The sequence below is a fragment of the Malus domestica genome, chromosome 03 (assembly GCF_042453785.1).
Source record: "Malus domestica chromosome 03, GDT2T_hap1".
NCBI classification, from domain to species: Eukaryota; Viridiplantae; Streptophyta; class Magnoliopsida; order Rosales; family Rosaceae; genus Malus; species Malus domestica.
The window spans coordinates 20,947,954-20,972,365 of record NC_091663.1 but is presented as its reverse complement, the minus strand read 5'-3'; the positions used below and the strand labels follow the sequence as shown (position 1 = coordinate 20,972,365).

Here is a 24,412-nt window from a genome sequence, read left to right as displayed (position 1 = left end):
TGATGATATACAAAAATTTGGTGAAAAGCATGAGATTATCGTTTCTAACATGGAGAATTTGCATTTCGTACCCTGAAAATTTATTGTGTGGACCTCACAAACTTCTTTTACTATTGTGTGAACCTTTATTTTCAAGTCCTTGATATGCAACTAAAGAAATTGAATGATCGCCGCAATGAGGTAAACACCGAGTTGCTTCTTTGTATGGCTTGTTTGAGTCCGGTGAATAATTTTGCATCTTTTGACAAAACAAAAATTGTTCGTTTAGCTCAACTTTATCTCATATGGACCTCATGAATCCTCAATATTTTGTTTGTTTAACCCTAAACAATTACATTTATGATATGAAGATGCACAGTGAGTTTTCATTATTGAAAAGAATTAGTGATCTTGCAAAGGAGTTGGTGAAGGCCGGGAGGTGTTCAAGCTATTGGTTTTAGTGCTACCGGTTGCAACAGTTTCGGTGAAAAGAGTTTTTTCTTATGAAAGACTACTATATAAAAATATTTAGTTGTTGCCATTTTTTAAGTTCGCTTTTTCCCGGACAATTTCTGTCTTCGACACTACAAGCATGGGTTGCTCATAACTTAGTCATGCGATGCTAGGGAGTTGATTCGTGGTCACAATCTCATCCAAAATAAACGAAATCAAGTAGGAAGTTCATCGGACTTCTTTGCAACTTCACCGAAGTTCAACGAAGGCGTCCTCCTCTGCGACCTATGTACAAACCTCATCAAAACAACACAACAAGAAAGAAGATTGTGCTACACAACACGAGGAAGGAACTGGAAACACATTTGTGGACAAGAGTCACCTGAATTGACAAGAACTCACCGAGAAGGTCGAGGTAGCATCGGGGCTCCTCGAACCATGCCTTCTGTTCGGGTGTTCACCAAACAAAACCCATGGTTGGTTTTGTGGCATTGAGGTGAGTAAGATGGTGTTACGTTTGGTGTCGATCCGCCTGAGATGGCGGTGGTTCTCTGGGTTGTAGAGGAGAGATTGAACCGAGCGGGAGTGAAGGAAGGATTGTGTCGGTGAGATACCTTCACAAAGAAAATACATCACACGCAAAAAGACAATAGGATATTTTTCCAAATAAGAAACTGATATTTTCCAAAATAGTTCTGCGGATAAGATTACAAATTTACCCTCATCATTCTGTGCTTTGTAAAATCTTCATTCTAGTTCATTCGCGCTAACGCATTCATGTCGATGAGTACAACAAGAATATGGCAAAAAAGGAGAAAAAATATGAAGTGAGCTCAAATGTCCACTTAGGATTCCACTTAGCCCAACGGTTTTTTTTTTTTTTTTGTCATTTTACAGCTTTGGGGAGGAAAATACAATAAAATTACAAAAGAGGCATTTAGAAAATGTCATTTTGCATTTCTACATAAATTTTCTCCATTGAAGAACAAAATGACCACCACCACCATCATCACCACCACTACCATAACTATCACCTTCTACATAGCTGCCACCACCGCTGCTGACATCACCCCTATCACCATCGCTACCTCTACATCGTCAACCACCACATTTCACAATTCGCACCATCACCATACCCTCACCCTTGTCACTTCCATCACCACCGCCACTTCTTCACCATTGCTACCTCTACACTACCAATAACCATATTGGCAAAACCATCATACGCGTACCATTGTCGTCATCACCACCACCCCTACCACCATTGCTACCTCTACACTATCAACCACCATACCCCACTATTGGCACCACCATCATACTCTCACCATTGTTGTAGTCGCCACCACCCCTACGACCATTGCTACCTCTTCACTATCAACTACCACACTTGGCTATTGGCACCACCGTCATACCCTCACCATTGTTGCTGCCATCACCATTGACATCATCGCTACTACCCCTACCACCATTATTACCTCTACAATGCCAACCACCACACCCCAATATTAGCACCACCATCATACCATCATACTATCACCATTGTCATTGCCATCACCATTGCCATCGTCGCCACCACCACCCCTACCACCATTACTAGTTTGCTACCTCTACACTGCCAACCACCACAATCCACTATTGACACCACCATCATACCCTTGCTGTTGTCATTGCCATCACCATCGCCGTCAACGCTTCCACTGCTACCAATGTGTCTATTTTTGTATTTACACACAATTTTAACACTTTTATGTTGAAATTTAACAAATCCTCAATTGCTTTATTTTACCGCTACTTATTCTTGAAACACAATATCTTAACACGGGCTGCTTATTTGACATGAGCCCATGTTGCAAAACGTTATCCAATTCCTCTATGGTTGTTCTTGCAAAGGATGTAACCTTTGTTGTACAATTATAATGAAATCACTACCGTTTAAAAGTCAAGTGTTAAATAAAGTCCCCAAATGAATACAAGGAATGAACAATCACAAGAATTAACCTAGACTTGATTCCCCCTCTTCAATATATATATATAAAAAAAAGGGGGCGGTGCTATCACACACCCCACCCCCACTTCAATATAAAAAAAGGACGGTGCTATTACACACCTCAATTTTCAGCCATTGGATTAAATAAATTGAAGAAGATCAAAAATTGAAGTATGCGGTAAGAAAAAATGTAGGGTGACATCAAAAAGTTTTGCTGAATGCAAAATATTATAATTCAATAGCATCACCCCACCTCACCTATGGACACAACAACAGAAGATTTGTTTACAGTTACAGGGCCCTTGTTACCAACAAAAGGAATCATCAATACACAACAAAATGAACACACTTCTCACCCGAATTCCGTTCACATCCCCTCACTACGAAAAGACAAAAAGAGCAACTTTGAATATGAAACAAGATAATCAAACAAGAGTACCACATGACTATTTATATGCAAACATTGTCAAAGAATATACAACACGGTGTCCGGCATTCTTCTTCCGACTCATTTGATGGGTACCTTCTCCGCCAGTCAATTCCATGGTGGAGATGATGGTCTATAAACTGAGTCTTGCAAAGATGCCGTGCCATAATTTAAATCAAGATTATGAAGCTGTTCCATCAGCTGGGAACGTCTTTCCTTGAAGAAATCAAGGCGAGTTGTTAGTTCTACCAAGGCAGAAGATGCTGTTGATGGATGCCTTGGATAATCCACCGCCTGGAACCATAGTCAACATCAATACGTTACAATTGTTTGAACGAGGTGGGAACCATTCCAGAGTTAATACAAGATAAGATTTCAAAGAAACTAAATAGCAAAATTTTAATTTTTAGAGAGAAGCTCAACCACAAGTTACAAATGACAGTCGCAGCAAAAAGGAAACACTTGCCTCTGGTGCTCTTGAAGTCGATGGCATGGAAGCAGAATCCACAGCAGAAAGCTCATCAACAGACAAACTTGTTGATGCATCAGTATTTTTTGATTCACTTCTGCTAGCCGGATCCATGAATTGCTTCCTAGAAGGCTGCCTTGTACTGCTGGCAGATGCTAAAATTTGGCCTTTGATAGTCCTCCAATCTGCCCCCAGCAAACTCTCCTGTAGCAAAATAGTCAAGGAGTACTGGATTGTTAAGTATAAAGTTGAAATAAAAATGTGACGAAATCTGGCATAAACGTGAAAGCATCAGCTATGTTGGAATTGGATGAATATATAACTGAGAGACATAGGTAGTGCAAGGATAAAAATAAATAAATAAATAAATAAATAAAAGAGGAACATCAAGAAAACAACATTTAACAAATCACTGAAAAATATCCAAAGTATGAATGCTTCCTAATATGGAGTATGAAGTATCGAAGATAGAAAAACATAACACCTCACCTCATTCCTTTGTTTCCTTTCATGATTACAGAAGGCAAGGGTTGCATCAAAATCTTGCTGAAGAAACCTCCTGCAAAAAGCAAACAATTTAAAATCAAAAGAAATTATTGACCTGAACCAAACAAATTCCTATTAGTACTAAAGCTCTGTAAATTGCATTGATGAAACCCTCAAACATATAGCAATCTACTTTCCGATGTTTACAAGTCTTGGGTTTACAACAGCATTTTTTATTCTTTTGAGAAAGAGATGGGTTCTGCACACTCACTGTTGGGAATTATTATTTTGGCCATTTTGATAACGGTCGCAAGCATCAGAGAGAGAACCATAATGATGCTGTCGCTGTTGATTAAGTTGATGGTGAAGTTCTGCAACTTTCTGCTTCAACCTGGCCACATCCGCTTCAGCAAGGGCTATCTCCTCAAGCTCAGCCCGTGTCTTCACACCAGAATTTATTATAAGAATCTGGCTTGGATAAATGACATAAAACAGAATTAAAATAAAACAAATCCCTTACAATCTACACAAACCTTAGAATCCATGCCACATGAACTGGCCAACTGTCCAGAAGACATGCTCAAACCGACCTCTAATGCCGCTCTAAGATCTCGCTCAGCTTGTAGCTGCTCTTGCAATCTTGAAACCTATATCATCATTTACAGATAGTTAATCGAAGGTCTAATACACAGCCAAAAAGCAAAGAGGGAAATTACTTTTAAGAATCAAAGTACTACCAATTAATTTCTTTAAATACTATACATGCACACACCTAAGATCTAGCTCCCAGATAGACAATCTAGAACTAATAATATAGCAAGGCGGTTTTATTTTCTTTTGATCAACATTCAGCAGATTTTTCACCAAAAAAAAAAACAGTTAGAAGGTTTTAACATCAAGTCTAATTCTGTAACTTGATCAAGTTTATTAAATTACTAATAATTAAGTGTTCTTGTAAATAAAATAAAATAAAAAGTGCTGTACACGAACATTAGCCAGTTGCCTATGCAACTGACAGAACCAGAACTTTTGCCCTGTCTAATTGCATTTGGAAACTGCAGACCAGAGGTGTAATTGTGAGGTATTATTACCACTACAAAAATGCATCAGTTTAGAAAGTCCAAAAAGGGTTATTGTGTTTCATTTGCACTCATGTAAAAGAAAATCGGAAGCCAACCTCCTGGTGTCAAACTGAAGATTAAACCCCAGAACATCACCGAATGCAGGCAAAAATATACAACACGTCTTTTGTTCCATTCCTTCTATTATCTAGTCAGGTCATTCTAATATTATAAACTTGTTCATTCCAAATTGTTGACTCATGCAGATAGATTTTTGTTTTAAGCTTACCTACCAAACGAGCAGATATATAAAATGTAGCATGATAAACTTCTAATGCAGACATTAAGTAGATATAAAATAGACGGGGAGGGAGGAAGAAAATTAGTCCGGCGTATTTTCATGAACATACATCTTGTTCCAGTGCCAAGCGCCGCTCATGTAAAGCTTGCTTCCTTCTCTCCAAACTAGCTTGTAAAATTGCATTTCCTCTAGCCTATAACATGAGTGTCTAATCCGGTTAGTAAAAGTACCAGTTTCTATAATTTGACATTACAATAAGTCAAGCAGAAGTATAGCTACCTCTTTCGCAATCCTCTGCTGCAAGTCGTTTTTCGCAATCTCAAGCCTCTGAATTGAAAGCCTAAAAAACAACAAACCAAATTATTTAACTTACTGAAAGTACTATAGAACTTACAGCGCATATCAGATTTTTGTTAACAACTACTTAAAAGTTGTAAAGCTTTAAACAAAAGGTAGCATGTCCATATATTTCATGTGCATTAAGCATGTTGCTACAACAAAGTACAAAATTACAAATGCATATGATGAGTAACTTACTCTTCCTCTCCAGAAGAATCGACTGATTCCATTGACGGTGTCTTTCTTGCCTGTATAACAATTAATGAAGAATATCAGATGCCACTGGATTTTAAAACAAAACTGCAAAAGCCGGCTAAGCTATTATCTCCTGTAAAACAAAGCGTATGCACAAATATAAAGCTATCATGTCACATACTGATTAAAACCCAAAAAAATATCTAGACTGCGAATTCACATTGAAAACAAGAAAAGAAGAGGACATTAAAAGTCCACAAACTAATAAATGATGCACAAGCTCCATGATAATGAAACCATACAGTTTGTAAGAGGTATCAAATAAATCATTCTGTACTCAATGCAAAGAATTAAACCCAATACAAAAAGATACATCTCTCAATTTTGTCTAAAACATTAGGGGATCCACATCTCTCATGCAGAGTTAATTTGACTTTAAAAGAAGGAAGACCTATCAAGTTTGATTATTGAATGTCAGGAATGTCAGCTAAATAAAACCGCTTCTTTACTGAATGAGATTTTAATTCATCTGCTGCTTGGGTAAACCCAAAAATCAACTTAAGATAAAACAGATAACAACAAATGACAACTCACATTGTTTCTTCCCCAAAATGCCGATCGCTTTGCGTTATGGTTGGAGCCTGTAACTTTGGCCACTTTCTTCACAGTTCCTGATTCAAGTCCAGACACTGGTAAAGGATGCCCTGGATCCATTGCTGACAGAATCTCTCCCATTGATCTGTAAGAATCTCCGGCAGGTGATGCACTTGGTGTTTCTGTCTCACTAATTAAATTTTCATTTTCTTTAATTGGTTTGCTTCCTCTTTCCACAACTTCAACATTTGGATCTCTGATGGTTTGAGGAACATGTGAACTTGAACTCTCAGCTGACGTATGATTTCCTTTAGGTGATCCAACATCTGAATCATCAACCCCAAATGCCTGTATGACACCAACTTACATGTCAATCGGAAATATTATAAGTCTGGCAGTTGAATATTTCAACAGATAAGAAAATCAAATCAAAAAGGCATAATAAGTAATTTGCATATAAGTTAATAGACTCAGTACGTCCCTTAGATTTCTAAAGACCCAGAGCTATACAAAGACCAAGGTTATGAAAAGAAAAAAATAAACCAAAGAGGTAAAAGTGACGGATCTTTTAGCAGTATCTGGTCGGATGACCAGCATAATGTTTTTTTTTTTTTTTTTTTGCAAGAAGAAATGAAAGAATTTTATATAAAAGAGAGAATTACATAAGTGGAAAAGAGTTCCACCTAGAACCACCAGCATAATGTTACAAACATCTTCCCGGTGTTTGTATCAAACTAATGAAATATAATTTTACTACATCATATAACTCACAGAGGGCCCATAGCCATTTCTGGCGTCAATGATGTGAAAGTCAACGCAATCAGCAGCATAGGAAGGCATAACCTATTAATGTCGCAGTCGCACAAGAGAAAAAGACTCTAATCCCACCATTAACACTTAAAAAAAATCTTAAAACCATACATAAATCAGAGCATAAGACAAGCACAGTGGAGTGAGCGTGTGTGAGGGAGAGACAGAGGGAGAGAACCTTATAATCATAGAGGTCACTGCCAGCATAACCACTGCTTTCACTCAACTTTCCACTATGAACTCGATCCGGGTCATCATCTGTTTCCGGATCAACTTCATTCTCTGCATCATGGTAACCGTTGTCTTTCAGATCAAGATTTTCATCATCAGATGAATCTTCACTTCCACTATTCTCAATTCGAGAATCAGCAGAGATCGAACACCTTAGAAGATTTTCATCCTGAAACAAGAGCCTAACAAGTGAAGACCACTTTGCATAATTGAAAAATCTAACATGAACTTAAGATTTAGAGCCTTTGTAATAGCATGTAATGGAAGACCATAAGAATCAGTGTCAGCAAAAGTAACGTTTTTTTATCTCAATTTGTGTTTAAACAATATATCATTTATGCCGCTCAAAGAAAGATAGCATCCAGGAAAACAAAATGTTCAAACAATTAAAGTAAAATGAAGTAAATTATTTGAGTGTATTACAGAGTGAGTGATATGAAAGGTTCCTACAGAAATAGATATTGACATCTCTCTCAAAAGATAAAATAGCATAGCACCCACTAATCCCAAAAATGAAATCTCCTATCACATACTGTGAAATGCAAGATTTGTAGTTGAAACCCCATAGCCCTATCATTTGATAGAACACATCGTCTGCGCAGGAAGTTATCAGGGTTGGAAAAGTTGACAGAATGTCGGATAAGCATTTATCTCTGACTAGACACATAACATTAGAAAAGAAGGAAGGAAAATTTACGACAACACCTTCCTTCTTCTTCAGCCAATACACCTCAACCAATTCTTCAACGACTAGAACTGCATCCAATTTTTTCTATCATCCACAAAGACACTTAGGAGTTGGATGCCATCTCAAGCAGGCACTCTCACCATGTCATGGACGCAACATATCGAGACCTTACCTATGATATAGTACTAGTACTAACATGTCAATAAGCTGGTAATCCATTACTCACAAAGACTGGATCTTGGCCTAGATCAAGCAAAGATAAGCCACAATGTATTAACCATCTCATTAGGTCCCATCCAAAATATTAGCATGTCCAGTCTGGTATCCCAAAGGAGGTTTAACATCAAATCTTTCGTGCTCCTAGTCACTCTACACCACCCCCACCCCAGCTTAAACCACCATTGAAGAGCTGAAGTTTCTATAGTGCTCCGGGATTAGTGGGTGCTATGCTATTTTATCTTTTGAGAGATAAATGAATTTAACATCCAACATGAGTATCAACCTAACACCTCACAAACTTCCTACAATCATCATATCAACATATTCAAGATATATCTCTGAGGAACTAAGTCTGGGTTGTTATGACCATGCACCTATGACTGGTACCAGTAGCTTCATTAGTTCAACTAATCTATACTAAAGGATTCGTTAGCAGCCGTTAAAATGATACGGTTTAGCCTTACCATTGTTTAATTAGTATTACATTAAAGGTCCTTGCTACTTACTCCCGGTTCTAGGTGGAACTCTTTTCCACTTATGTAAATTCTCTCTTTTTTATAAAATTCTTTCGTTTCTTCTCATAAAAATAAATAAATAAATAAATATTAGTTCAACCAATCTTCACTAAGCTCATGGTACCCCCAATCACGACAAAAGGGGATGTTAAAAGGACAGTAGAGATCCTCACATGTTTCAACGAATATTATAGTTGACTGGAGTAAATGAAGTTGTGCACTTCGAAAGAATGAGAATTATAAATCCAGGATCCACCTTAAGAAATAGCAAGAACACAGAATGTAATAAAGCAACTATCCTTAACCAGTCTTACATCAAAAACGTTTTCATACTCCTCCAAAAGAGTTGTGATTATTGCTTGAGCATTATTTGCAGCATTTGCAGCAGCAATAAGCTGGGCAGAATTATCACCATTAAGATCAAAGTCATCATCCAGCTCACATTCACCAGCTAATAGAGGGCGTAAGAGCAAGGGTGCCATGCATGCAGCAACTGCAGATGGAGTCATCCGATTCTCATCAGAGTGAGAAGATATGACATGCATCATCTTCAAAATTCTGCAAAAAGAAAAAGGAGAAAAGCAAGTTATAGACCAATATGATCGTTTAGCATAATTTTGAACAGAATGCATATCCACGAGAAAGATCAATATGTAGTAGTGGTCCCTACAATATGATATCCTCAAGAGTGGATAAAATTTTGTTTCCTAAAGCAACTTAACATTCAAAACAGGTTCTTGCAAAAATTTTAGTACCTGCATGCTTCTAAGTAATCTCATGCATCAGAGTGAGAGAGCTTTTGATTTTACATTTCACATTATTTATCAACAATCTAATATGAAATTTACACGTCTAACTGACGTTCTATTAATTACATTAACATTTCCTTAAGTTTCTGACAAAATTTCCAACTTCTAAAACAAGCATCCGTTGTATTCATAATATTTAACCATATTTCATGAATATATCCTTGAATCCTCAATACCAATATTTCAACCAATCCTGACATCTTCATCCTTGCTTATATATTGTTTGGTACATCACCTTTCAAACTACCATGCATGCCTTCCTAGCCAACATATGAAAATCTAGTTCCCATAAAACTTGCACATTAAGTACAAGTGCACTACAGAATTAGGCATCTCAAACATTATGACTAGGACTCAGAAGGCAGAAGGAAGAAGACATCACACATCATGTAAGGCAACAGGTTACCTCATGTAAGAGAACAGAATTAGGCATATCAAACATTATGAGTAGGCCATCACTGACAAGCCATTTAAGGTTTACCAACGGAAGACATCTCACATCATGTAAGAGAACAGGTTACCTCTGTAATAAACGGCGATTTGGCTCGGGAAATGTCTCCAATATTGAAGAGCGCATTGCACTAACCCGAGCTTCCTTTCGATCAATTTCTGGTCAAAGAGAACACAGAGCAAACAGTAAAAAAACTTTATTCCATTACTAAAATATATGTGATCATTTGTACAAATGATTCAGAAACTTGAGGAAAATATCAGACAACAGAAACATTGATATGGAGACTTGGTACAATCTCTGAATCGTGCATAAAAGTATCATTTAATATGTCCAGAAGGATAACTACACATGAGACTAACGGCCAACCTTTTCTATGCAATACAACTTCACATATGTAGTTTAACAGTCTCACAAATTATTCCTGTTACTTAATTCCCCACATAACAAAGAACCCACTAACTGATTTACAAATTCACAAGGCATAACATACAGCTAAACTTACTATAAGCCTCTAGCAATGCAGTGCAGCAAGAAGCTGGTACTGGAGATGAGGGCAGCTCTCTCAGAACATGCTGCAGATCAAACAACTTGACTAAATATTGAAGTAAAGCATAATTCATACCGAATACGAATGACATCAAACAAATTTTGGAAAGTACCTTGACACAATCGCCAACAACATGAGCATCCTCATCCGGATTAAATTCAGTCTTGCCTTCAAACATCACAAACAATTAGGACTAAGCTGGAAATCAATGCATGCTTCCAAGAAAATTGAGGGCATGAGCTAAAAATAAGTGAAAAAATCCAACTGAGACGCAAGAGAATCTCTTATGTTTTCAGAATCCACCAGACGTTTACTTTCAACTTGAATAAAATGGATACCTTGCTCATATTCTTGTACTCTACGTTCTACCTCCTCAACATCCGCAGACTGTCTCAATATTCCTTCAACTTTAGTACCTATGGGACAAATAAATTACAAATTATAAAACTGTTTAGTATAACCCTCAAAAATATATATTTTTTAACATTATTTTTCTTCAGGTATCTCTCCCAGTATAATGACTTAATGAGTCAATTCCCAGACTGGTGCTTCCAGATAGTTTCATAGGCAATTAGGATTAACAGTTTGTACAGATATCTCCACACTGGTATGCAAAGGAGTATCTTGCCTTCTGCATAGCCAATATGTGAAATAAGACACATGCTTTGCATACTCCGATATGAGTGTAATGAGCTGACAGAGATGAAGGGTGTCAAATGCATCAATTCCCAAAAATCCGCACATGATAAAAACACCAACATATATGTCCACCTCAATGTTGCATGGGGCGTGGGTCAATTCATTAAGTAAAACGGGAAAGGGTACAAGGTACGGTAGTTTATGGGAATGGGGTACACTAGGGGGTATACTCGGTACAGTTTTATGGGTTCGTTTAAAAGTTTTATCTGGATTCTTTTCCTTATGGTAAATAGTTTGCATATTTTTCACTCATGTAAACCAATATTATACTAATTATAAACATTATACATTACTTTGCCAAGCTGAAGCCACCTTTGGTAGTTAAGATTTAATACATTATTTTCTCTAAGCTTTTTTCATATTATTTCTTGGCATTGGTAAAAGTAATAAAGAACAAAAAAAAGAGGAGAGGAGAGGATTCCACAATACTGTTCCTCTGTCTTCTTCAAGATTTCAGAATTCCTACAACTTCAAAATGCTAAATAATCTTTTGCCTAAAGGAGATGAAAAATTAAAACTGAAGAAGGAGAAAGGATCGCCCATTTCAGCAAAGATTGCAAACCCACCACATTTTGGATTGTGCAAACCGGATCACGGTTCGAACATAAAACCTGTGATCCGATCTCAAAATTTGTATTTAGTTGACTTTTTGGAAAATCTGACATTGGATACAGATAGATGCACGAGACAAACATGATGGGTAAACAAAGGTTATTCCGTAAGTTTGTCTGGAATAAGTAAGGGTTCTAGGGTAACATTAAAACCTTCAGAAATTACTATGTTGTATATAGTGATATTACATACACATAATAAGGAATTTTCCCTTCAGTTTGAGATCTTGTTAATATTAAATGGATCACAACTTACCAAACTTTTCCAGGAACCGAAGAGCTTTCTCCAGGAAGGAAGGACCTCCATCAATATCTTCTAGCGCAAGCAGAATAGGTCTTCCAACAACCAAAGATTTAACAGGCCTTTTATCTCTCCCTGAAAGCCCAAAATTATATATAACTATGCCAGCTCAAGATAGATGAAATCATGAGACATTGAATGTGTAATGATGAAAAAATACAAACATTGATGGAAGGACCCTTCAAGTGTATCATTCGTGTCATTACGGAAAATCCCATTGTGTCCCATTACAAGGGCAGCACTTGGAGCTTGTGCAAGGGCATGTTCAAGGGCTGTCTTCCACTCATACAAGTCTTCCGACGTCTCAGCCTGTGATTTTGAAAACTCATATAATTATTATATCATATCAGCAGAAACCATGCAAGTATACTACATATTCGAATAATTCTCGAAAAAAAATATCACAAAAATGCCACCTTAAGAGTGAAGGCCCGCCCATCACGTCCATCAGGAAATAAAACTGTCAGAAGCTTTTTATCTTCTCTAACAACAACACTGCATGAAACCAGTTGCATGTATTAGTCAGATTGCAGATAATAATAAAACAAACGGTCATTGTTGCCATGCATACCTCCCAGAATTGTTCAAGTCAATGCCTCCCAAAGTCAAATTGACTTCACCGCCTCTTTGTGGAAGTGCGCTCTGTACAAAGATGTAAAACAACATTCATTCCTAAAAAAAATTAAAAAAAAAACAACATTCACTTTGCAGTTGTTGACTGTCGGGCATGTCTGTGCGTACGAGTGAGTAAGTGAGTGAGTGAGAGAGAGAGAGAGACACACACACACACACGCACAAAAATCAATAAGGTCCTACCTCAGTTTAGCAGGTTATTATGGAAAATCCAGCACATAACCAACCAGCAAACACTTGAAATACAGACTACATTGAAATTGTACTCCAATTGGTTATTCAATGAGAATGTGACATTTTAATAAGGAATGGTGGAAATGGGATACCATGCATTTTAGTGGGTTTCCTCAATAACCTATAGAGAACACGAGAACACTAAAGGAAGAGAACATATGCAATTCCACAACAATAATTTCACATATCACCGAGATCACATATGAAGGTCTGAACAGGGATTCATCCCATTTTATGAGGCAATAGAAGAAGTTTCAATATCTCTTCACATGGTAGAATAGTAATATCTTTCAAACATACTAAGGCGTGAACCTTTTATTCCAACAAATAGACCATCAAAACTGAATGTACCAAGTCCACCATTTATAGAACCAATACAACTCACACATCAATTCGGTGACCAACCAATTTTTCCATTAACTACATTGAATCATGCAGACTAATGTGGAAAATTATGGAAAAGGAAAAGGAAAGCAAAAGGAAGCCTGAACATATTGGTATAACCAAAAAAGAGGTAAATAGATGACTGATTAATACTAACAGGATCATTTTTAAAGAAAACCAAAGAAGTCCGTGTGAGGATAAACCACCGCTTCTTCCAGGACTTCCAGCCTATTCCTGCAAAGTCAATAAATAAAAACTGAATATATAAATAATGAGAGAAGAAGAGGTGATTCAACAAACTATGAAATGCGTAATAGAAAAAAAAAGTTTAAAAGTTCAAATACCCGTTGACAAAATCAAACACGAAAACCAAGTTACTCTTAACGTATAAATTGATGAGAGGAAAGAAGCAAAATCTTCAGTTGTCCCCAAGACCTCTAACATATAGGATGCAACATAAACTGGTTTGGAAGGTTTTCATTATAAAAATTAAATAAACACTCATTGGAAGAACTCCTCGTCCTATATTTTAAATACTTATAATATATTAAAAGTTGTTCATAATTACTAATTAGACCGAGCAAAAGCAGTTATTTCTCTTGAAACAGTAAAGTCAACAAACAGATTTTAGAAAAATATTCTAATGCCTGTCATGTGGTTTATTTGAATTACATAAGACACTGCACGGATATCGGCTAAGGTCAAAGCAACTTATCAATCCATAAATCAGATAAATGAATGTGATATCAATATGTGAATCTAAAATGTTTTGTTTGATAAATATGTGCCTTGGGTGTTCTTTTAGGAGTGTTATTTTCCGAGTGGTAGATTTAAATCCATTTCTCTCCTTTCATTTCTGTTGTATTATTGTTATCTCCCTCATTAATCTTCTATTAAGTCTAAATAGAGGATGACTCAATCTTATGAGACTTCCAAGGAACTTAGTTCCTCGTACTACACTCCATAGACCTAACAGATAAACATTAGGTCAATGATCAAAGCAATTAATGTATTCAACGAATTGATATGCTGATTATAAAGAATTTTTTTCCAAGTACAAATACCATTATAAAGATAAATTATCTAATTTCATAGTCACAGTGTTTTTTTCCTTCCAAGACTAATGTAATCACGTCAAAGTCAAATGAGTCCTATAACAAATACATAAACATGCTGGAAATGCAGCCAAAGTTGCTTAAGGGGAGCGGGGTAAGGAACATGAGAACAAGAGATGTTTACCAACCTTTAGAAGAAATGAAAAGTGGACCACTCTTGAAGACCTGCTGGATCATCTGATGTGTTAGAAGAAATGAAAATATTACCCACCCGCAGAGCACAATGTAAAACTAATTTGCAAATTAAGCACAAGGGATGAAAAGGAACACTTGAAACGCGATCAGGTTACATTGATAACCAACAGACTGCAATTCTGAGAATTAAGAACTCATTTGAAAAATCAAGGATTGATAAAAACATTTGACTTCTCTTTAAAATAGCAAAGTTTCCGTCAATTCCCTCAAACTTGGGCATGTTTGGGTTCGTTCGGGTAAAAGGAAACGCATTGCAGTTTCATCCTAAACTTGCCTATCTTGTTTTGCATCGGTCTTGTCTTAATGAAGTTCGTGTTCCATATCATAAATCAAAACATTCCAAATCCGTATCAACATTACTTGAAAATAAAACAGCAGATTAAACTCGGCCTAAGCACAAGTTCAATAATTTCGACAAGTGCATTGCCACACCAACAAGTGTTCCCATTGCTTTGAGTCTATTTTTCCTTCTGTTTTCCATTCTACACTATACTCCAGCAATCAGAACAGAAAATGGATACAAAATCAATCTAATACAATCGAATTTTCACAACATCTGCGACGGACATTCCACCATGATGTAAGGAAATCCAAAATATTAAAAATAAAAAAAAAACCGCATATCACCAACATCAGCTTTGGTGGCTTCCCACAAAAGCCAGCTAAAGGAATTCAAACAAATATTCAAAAAATAAAATAAAATAAATGAAAAAAAACCAATCGAGTTCTAGTAATTTTCCAGAATACGGAAGAAAAAGTACCGTGTTAGAGGCAGCCGGCCGTAGGGGGCGCTCAAAAGCAGCTAAAGAAGCGGACATTTTGTGCGATTAACATCGAAATCGCGGAGAGCGGGAGCAGACAGCATTTCAATCGTCCGAGCCGCCCATTGAGCGAACTCGGCCGAGACGGCGTAGATCGGCGAGCAAGCTGAGCTGAGCTGAGATATCCGCGATCTGAAACCAAAAGCCCTTTCTCTCTCTCTCTCTCTCTCTCTCTCTAGAGCATTGACAACTTTGCACAGAGAGAGAGCGAGAGGCTTTTTCTAGGGTTTAAGATTTAGAGGGAGAGCGAGAGAGATGGTTGGAGTTCGGAAGGAGGAGCAACGACCAGAGTTGCTGCGCTGCCTGAGTGCCTGGCTAAGATGTAAAACAAGGAGGAGGAGGACGACAGGGGAAGCAACCAAAAAGATGACTTAAGTATCTCTATTTTTATTATACTTGCCAAGTCCTAGGAGCAGGAATCGCTTTGCTCCTTTTTTTTGGTTGTTAATACTTCAATAATAATCAATACAGATGACGTTTTACCGGCGCAAAACAATAATGTCTATGCATAGCGCAAGTTTAATCTTACCGATTTTCTTTTTGTTTAATGTAAACAACTTAATTCGTTAATGCTGTTTATTTATAAAATTGAAAATGATAGTAAATGGATTAGGTAGAGAGGAGCAGTGGGTGTGGTAGTATTTTAATGGGGGTACTAATTAGTAATGAGAGGGGGGGGTTTGCTTTTCACCTACTTGCTTGAAACTGAAGGTGAAGGAGGAGGAGGGAGAGGGTGCGGTCGTGTGCAGTCGACGATAAGTCAGTGGAGGATAAATCTGACCAATGGGAGGGAGGGAAGGAATAGGAGGGGAAACAAAACATACCAAGTTGGCAGTTGGAAGCCCCCTTCTCCTCTCTCACGATTTTTTTTTTGTCTTTCTCTTTCTAAAAATATCAATAACCGCTTAAATAAGAGGAACAAGAAGGAAAAATGAGAGACTTCTCCCTGCCCACCCAACCCCCCCCCCCTCTCTCTCTCAGAGTCGCGTTACTTTCCCTTGGTCACGGGCCCTGAAGGAGACTTGGACGGTTGGACTCTCTACACACTCTCCCCACCAACAGTCGCGCTTTGGACATACAAATACAAATCATGCCATGTGTTTTGCTTTTCTTTTTTTTCAATATTCCATGTGTATTAAAGTTTCTTTTTAAAGTAATAGCAACTTCGCCCTTTTTACCATGGCAATTGCTATTCAGTCTTAAAAGTAACTGTCATTTAACAATTCTACCTGTTTTGTTATTGTCATAGCTATTACTATTTACAAATATTTTTTTTTTTTTAACTAAACAGTCTCAAATGGTAAGTGTGTTGATTTTTGGTGTGGGACTGAAGAAAATTGTTGGATTTTTTAAAATATTTATAAGTCAAAAAATATTGAGCCATTAAATATCCAAACCGTTGGTGATTGAACGTTTAAATTGAATCACATGGAGATAGTTTGGTGCCCCAAATTAAGCCATATTTTGTCAGGTCAAGTAATTTTCCCCGACTAAAATTCCAGTTGGTCATGCAAAGCTAGTCAATACTTAGGGTTTTGCCAAAGGTTTTGCGCGACAAAATAATTTCAAAGGACAAGAGCATATTTGTCGAGCAAATATTTGGGTCACCAATGAGACCCATAGAGTCATGGTGAGAACGATTCATGGACATATGCTGATTCCTGAACAGAAAGTGGCAGACCATCGATGGCTTAAGAAGAATCGACTGAGACGACGCCGTCGAGGCCATGCTACGTTACGCCAATGCTGGCCTCTCCACCTTCGACATGGCCGACCACTATGAGTCAAATAAAGTCAAACCACCAATTTACACTAATGATGTGCATGTTCTTACGCAGAAATTATTCATTAATTGACTTGGAAATATAGTAGTAATTCATCTACAAGTACTCTTAGATAATACGTGACTTTGTTGTATTCTAGTTTTAAATATGTGAAAATGTGCCACAAGAGAGGAGCTTATGGGGTGGTTTGGGAGTGAGGTGCTTAAATAAAAAGCACTCATGAAAAAAAGCTGTGAGGGTTTTAGGTGTTTGGTAAACTGAAAAAAATGGCTTATTTTGGAAGCTGCTGTGAGAATAAGCTGAAATCAAAGGAAAAAGCTGAAGCTGCTATTTGTAGCTTTGGAAAACTGGCTTTTTTTCAAAGCATACGGAGCTACAGTGCTCTTTTAATGAAAAGACCCACTATCAGACTGCTTTTTTTTCAAAAACACTTTTACAAAAAAGTTTACCAAACACTCTGCTGATTTTTTTCACAGCCGCTTATTCTCACAGCAGCTTTTTTTCAAAGCACAGCAATACCAAACCAGCCCTATGTGTAGAGCTACTGATAAGATAATCTTTGGAGCGTGTAAAGTTGATGTAGAAGAAGAGAAACCGGGTTGGTTCCGATTACGGATGGGCAACGGTTATGGCCGACGGGTAACCGTAGTTATTTATCCATAACCGTTTATTCTCATACCCGCATAACCGTTTGCTCGTTGGGTAATTATCTAAATGGTTATATCTATCCCCATAACCGTTTATAAACAGTTAACTATACCCATAATCGTATATCCATTTAACCGTAACCGTTTAGTACCCGTTTACCCATTTATCACTTTTAAACCCGTTTATCCTTTCTTTTTACCATTTACTCCTTTTTCACCCGTCTACGTGTTTTTTTAACAACTTGAAAATTAAAAAAAAAATTTGTCGTAATTTTGTTTTTCTAACAATTAAACACAATTATAAGTATATTTATCATACATTTCCGGATTTTAATTTTTTAAGTCATTATATCATTCCAATAATTGAAATAATAGTTTACAGACGATATTTTTAACTGTTTGCAATGCAGGTAATATAAAATTTGCTAAGTATTCTTGGGTTACGAAAACTGTTAAAAGACAATATTCTTGGGTTATTTGACTCGAAATGTAAAATATTAACATAATATATATAATGGACCATGAAATTTAAAGTGGTTAAGGAAAACTATATTATATTAGCTATAGAAATCATGTATTATAGTCAATAGCATTGATCTAAGTTTTGTCCGATACGGAACATGATTTGTATTAATTTTACATATATAAAATAAATGGGTAAATGGCTACCCGTTTATAACCGCAGTTAATACTCATAACCGTCCATTTAAATTTCATGGGTAGACGGTTATACCCGTAATCGTTTATTATCTAAACGGTTACCCATAACCGTAACCGTAAAATTTAAATGGGCGGGTAACTGCGATTATCCACAACCGATGGGTATTTGCCCATCCCTGATTCTGATTTACTTGCGTACATAGGCTGTCCCATTGCAATTGCAGAGTTGTTGCACCATAATTCTCATAGAAAATTTGCGTTTAGTTCGATCAAGAAAGGAAGAAGAACAAACAAGAATTCAAAGTTTCATTTGAAGGCCAATTCAGGGTGCGATAACTGAAGATAACCGACAGACTGTGGTTAAGAATGGTAAGGATTCGTTAGACATATGTCGGGTTGTTCATGGGATGCGGCAGACGAGCGGTGGCTGGGGAGAAATTTTTAATTATGATGGAAACACGGGTGGTACATCGCGTGTTTTTATATATGTGGTGAGAACTTTTATTTTTTAAATTACTAACTTTTTAACACACATATCCCACCATTTATAGAGCGACACGTGGTGTACCACCCCGTGTGACGGTCACACTGAAAAATCTCTCGTGGCTAGGGTCGAATTGATAGGGACAATGCAGTTGATGCTAATGCTTAAATATGCGGAGAAGGATTATATCCCATCCTTGTCACATCCTGGCCCGGGGCAAATCACTTCCCCGGCCCGCTCCACCACCTGTAGCACGATATTGTCCGTTTTGGGCTTACCATTCCCTCACGGTTTTGTTTTTAGGAACTTACGAGCAACTTGGTCACCCATCATGGAGGTGCTCCAGCCACCTTCTCACTTAACTTCGAAGTTCCAACGGAATCCGAAGACGGTGAGCTCCCAAAAGGCCTCTGCTAGGTATGGATGTGAATATACATTTAAGGATTACTCCCATGGGCGATGTAGGATGTTACAATCTTACTCTTAAATATGATGATGCTGGACTCACCACTTTTGATATGACAGAGATATTAATATATATGGGAGTATGATTTTTTTCTCTCCTATTTTCATCCATTTCCATCTCCTCCTCTCACAGTTTTTTTGTCTTTCTCTCTCTATAAAAAAATCAATACAATATTTGATGTGGCTTAATCGTAACCGTTTAAATAAAATGGGAGGGAAGGAGAGGGAAGGGGAGAGAGACTTAGAGGAGAGAGAATCCTCCTCCTATTATGTATAGCATTGAATTATCAAAATAGTTCATTGTGCGCGTGCCGTGCTGCATGTATATGTGCATTGGTGGGGTCTGTTGTCTCGATTTTGGTGCCTCGTTGATGTCTCCTTCAACCAAATAAGAAGGAGACGTAAACAAGACACCAAAACAGGAATAGCAGATTCCTAACCGCGCATTGGTTGTCATTTTCTTGATTTTTGGCATTTTAATGATTTAACAAACTCATTTCTATATATTAAGTTTGAAATTTTTTCTCCTTGGAGATCAGTGGCGACTGCATTAACTTATTAAGTGAATGACTTGTGAGGGTAAATTTCCTTTTCTACTTGAGATAGGTGGGATTAGGCAAATGCTGGTTTACCTTGACGCACTAAAACACCTTACAGATTAATTTGAAATAAGGTTACAGTATTACTGTTGCAACTTGAATTAAAACGTCGACTATAATCGCATTACTTGATCTGCTGGTTCGCAGGTAAAATTAAGACGGCGCCCTCGACAAATTTCGATACAGATAGGCTACAGATAATCCTAAAAAATGAGATTCTTGTTGTAAGCAATCACGTATATGCATGCTTCATGCATACATGCGCAATATGCTGAGAGCCTGAGACATGAGTTTCCATAGTCTATTTGATGCTTAGAGATTTTTTATTATGGTGGCTTGGAAATATACTCCCTGTTTGAAGTAGAGAACAAAGAAAAAAAATGATATGATTATCAAACAAGTGTTAATATTTCTTTTAATTCAAACCATATATTATCACGTGTTTGTCAGCTCATTGTTAGCACTTCTTAGCTTTTCATTGTTAAACTCTTTGTAAACTTAATTAGTACATTTGCATCTAAAAACACAAAAATTATAATATTTAACTAATATTTGTATATCTTTCTTCTTTTGATACTAACTTTAATGATATTTAATGAAGAAATAGACTTTTTAATGTATGTAGTGATTTTTTTTACACATATGAATGTGCAAAGGAGGGTCAGACAACTTTAGAGCCCCACTTCAAAGGCTCACCTAAAGCCCCCCAAATTCTCAAGGCCGGTCCTGGTGTTAGGGTGTCATGAGACCATGTCAGGCAAACACAAATTCTAGGAACATGTATTCTATGCCAACCAACCAAACAATAGTCCAACAAGTTATGCCTCCGAAACGATACAGTTAATGCATGGCATTTAGGAACAAGGTATAATACGAGCACCACAATTAAGGGATGGCAAGAGCATCGCCACCACTTAAGGAGTACTTTTAAGCTCCAAAAAAAGGAGTAATTTTTAGGTGTATCTAGATCATGATCACGTAACGTTACTATTCAACTCAAATTATAACACATGAAAGTACCGTTCCATGGAGATTGAAGGAGGCAAATTTTCTGGCACCAAGTTCTCGCATACATGACGCAGGTGCAACTTTCACCACATTTGTAGTAGGCCGTGTCGGCATCAGGTCCGTCGGTCTTAGTGATGACACATTCGGAATAAGTTTCTGTTTGGACCCGTTTTTACAATATCGGCCCGAGCAATCAAGGCCGTTGAATGAGCGGATTCTAGATTATTGAATTTTAATATTTTTCTAGGTATTACTACTGAATTTGGGCGATCTCCAAGAAATCAGGAGTTTAAAATGCAAGAGTCCAGCTTGAGATTGAGATTGGTATTATGCATGTACGTGAAGGATTGGAAGACTATCTCCCATGCATTTATGTAAATATTATGGAGATAAAGATGGGATCAGATTACCATTAGCCAATAAAAGTGCTTGGATAATTAACCAATAAAGGTGCTGTTTATTTTGGACTCATGCACGTGGAAATATGAGATAAAAGATGGCATATGCCATTTTATCCAATGTAATCTTACCTGATGGCTCGGCAATTGTTGATTGGGATAAAGATGGTTGTGGTTTATCATCAGAGACGATTGGATGTCCACGACTTTATTTCTACAGCACGGCTAAGGGTTTTGATTCTATAAATACGAGAGCACAAGCAACATCAAAAGACCCCCCCACAAAATCAATACAAAATTGCCCTGCGCAAACTCTCACAACTTGTGATTTTTCTTTTTCCTTTTTCGCTGACACATCTTCCGTTGGCATCAACAGCACTGTGGAAGCAACCGGTGATATCTTAAGTCGGCATAGATAGCTCTGTCACCGTAGAGTCAGTCGGTCTCGCAGTATCTTCCGTTGGCATCAACAGCACTGCGGCGAGAACGATTGATTACCTATCCAAGTCTCGGTCGAGAAGGGTTTCTAAATCCTTATTGGTCGAGGTCATCTCATCAGCCTTCTCGGCGAAGTGAGGTGTTACAGTTATTACATTCGGCACATTGAAAGCCGAATTTGATATTGAACTTCGTAAGAATAGTAACCTTGTCTTCAGGTTCGAGAGCCCAAGAGGCCGAGACGTGTTCCTTTCGCGGCCGCAATCGCAAGACGCAGAAGTCAATAGCGCGACCCAACGCAACATCAACAAATTTACTCCTCGGCCGAGCTCGGCCGACGAGTTGGCACGCCCCGCATTCACCGAAGGACGTAGTTAGCTCATTAATTACTCGGCCTGCGCGCCACGTAGGCTTTGTAGTTTCTAGGGTCAACATTTTGGCACGCCCAGTGGGACCCAGTGCTAAAACTACGAAGTTCACATGATAGATCAAAATGTCAATCTGGCTCCATTTAGCCGATTGCACGAGCTCCTAGAGGAATTGAAAAAATACAATGAGGAACAAAAAAGATCTTTGGAAGTGGAAAAAGTTCTTCGTGGCCATAGAGAGATGCAAAAGTCATTTGCTTACATGGTGAGAATAAAAGCTCCTGTTACCTTGCAAGAGCAATGGGTAAATGAAGACAGGGCTCGATTTAATGCCTGGCTAGATGAAGAACGTTTTCCTAACGTTTCTGATTACAGATCAATTCCATTTGAAAAATGGTTAGGTCCAAAGGCCGGGGGGCAATTTTTCGCTCCGGCCACAATCAAAATTCGGCCTCAAAAAATTGTTAGGACGACCGAAGAAAAACCTAGGCCACTTGTTGTTTCGGTCGAGACTGAAAGTATGATAGGCCTAGAAGAAAATGTTCAAGTTTCTGAGCCACAAATTGACTCAAAAAATGATTCGTCAAAGGAGTGCTCCAATGACGAACAGGACCAATACATGACTTCTGACCATAAAACCACATCAATTGATATGGTAAGTGGAGACATGGTCTTAGACGCCGAAACCATGACAGTCGATATGGTTATTGGCGATAAAGCCGATATAGAGATATCTCATTCAGCTAAGTTGTTCGAGTTAAAAACTGAAATTTGCGAAATTATTGTGCCTGGGGGGCATAATAATTGTTCAACACATTCGGCGGCCGATAAAAATTTTTTTTCCAAGTTAAATATATTTGGAGATCATTTTTTATTCGGCTCAATGCAAAAGTTGATTGGCTGTGTTGATATACAAAAATCTCAGCTTGGAATAAAGCATCATTGGCCTCCTCCACTTTATAGTTCGGCCACTTTTGTTTTCTTTTGCTAAAAAAAAAAAAAAGAAAAAAAAATTATTTCCTTAAACCATTCGGCTGCCTAGCCGATGCTTAAGAAAATAAAGGGGGCAACAATAGTGCAGCATTCCAACACAAGATGGCTCGGCTTATAAAAACATTTTGGCCGAGGTCTAGATTAGGCCGAAGTCGAGAAAAGTAGGAAAGAATTCGACCGTACTTGCGGTTGAGATTATGTGCATGCACTGCTGACATGGGATTAACATATATATACATCGACATCACATCAAGCAGCCAGGCTACCTATATATATTAGGCCACCTATATATATATAAATATATATATATATATATTGTTTGGGCCCAAATTTACACCATCGGCCCGAGTAATCAAGGCCGTTGAGTAAGCACGTTTCTACACCGTCGATCGAAAAGTGAAGATAGAGGGATAATATTATGATTTTTATCATAATCATTATTTATCCTTTTCTTATACGGAGGAATAAATGGGATTTTCGTTATCTCCAATGAAAGCAACAACAACAGAGTTTGAATTAATTGTGGTTATGTAAAATACCATGCAGCATTGGAGTTCTATTTGGTATACGGAACCGTGGGGAGCAATTCCACAAAGTAATGGGATGATCAGCACATTGAGATGATGTGGGGAGTAACCAAAACAAGGTGATGTGACAGGATCATGGTGGTTTTTGCAGATAAAGCAAAAACCATTAACCATTTGTTTTAAGTATCATGTATGCGTGGATAAAGCATATGTGGATGGGTGAAAGATTAGGATTGACCAAGCAAGAGTTGGTGATGTTTAGGATACTGTCTGACGGGAAGTAGAGTTCCAAGTGATATGGTCTCTTTTGGGCATGCAAAAGATAACAATTGAATAGCAATCCGTGGGGTTGTTGAAGGAAAATATTCTGAGGAATATTATTTTGATAGCTTGGATGCCGCGACGGATAAACTTCAACATGGCTAGTAAATAGTATTATAAATACATGAGGCTGTGCATTATTCAAGAGGACCCCACAAAATCA

General features: G+C 37.6%; 1 protein-coding gene and 1 long non-coding RNA gene across 4 annotated transcripts; both read right to left on the bottom strand.

Moving 5' to 3' along the window:
- Positions 1–459: 459 nt before the first annotated feature.
- On the bottom strand, positions 460–1,008 carry LOC139194234 (uncharacterized). Its single transcript, XR_011578993.1, has 2 exons — positions 835–1,008; positions 460–717 (listed from the first exon to the last, which is right to left on the bottom strand). It is a non-coding gene; the product is annotated as an uncharacterized lncRNA (long non-coding RNA).
- A 1,607-nt stretch (positions 1,009–2,615) lies between these two features.
- On the bottom strand, positions 2,616–16,521 carry LOC114823965 (rho GTPase-activating protein 7-like). Of its 3 annotated transcripts, none has more exons than XM_070819138.1 (22): positions 15,498–16,521; positions 14,670–14,718; positions 13,584–13,660; positions 12,747–12,817; positions 12,592–12,670; positions 12,340–12,484; positions 12,131–12,250; positions 10,903–10,980; positions 10,677–10,732; positions 10,520–10,589; positions 10,085–10,172; positions 9,069–9,312; positions 7,280–7,501; positions 6,292–6,639; positions 5,701–5,750; positions 5,443–5,503; positions 5,273–5,356; positions 4,335–4,448; positions 4,073–4,242; positions 3,805–3,874; positions 3,313–3,519; positions 2,616–3,140 (listed from the first exon to the last, which is right to left on the bottom strand). In XM_070819138.1, the coding sequence occupies exons 1-22, from the start codon at positions 15,552–15,554 to the stop codon at positions 2,955–2,957; spliced, it is 2,646 nt and encodes an 881-aa protein (XP_070675239.1). In that variant the 5' UTR covers positions 15,555–16,521; the 3' UTR covers positions 2,616–2,954. The 3 variants fall into 3 exon arrangements, with proteins under 3 accessions (XP_070675239.1, XP_028955824.2, XP_070675240.1); XM_029099991.2 differs by having other exon boundaries at positions 14,670–14,706; XM_070819139.1 differs by having other exon boundaries at positions 14,670–14,709; positions 15,498–16,349.
- Between the last annotated feature and the right edge of the window lie 7,891 nt (positions 16,522–24,412).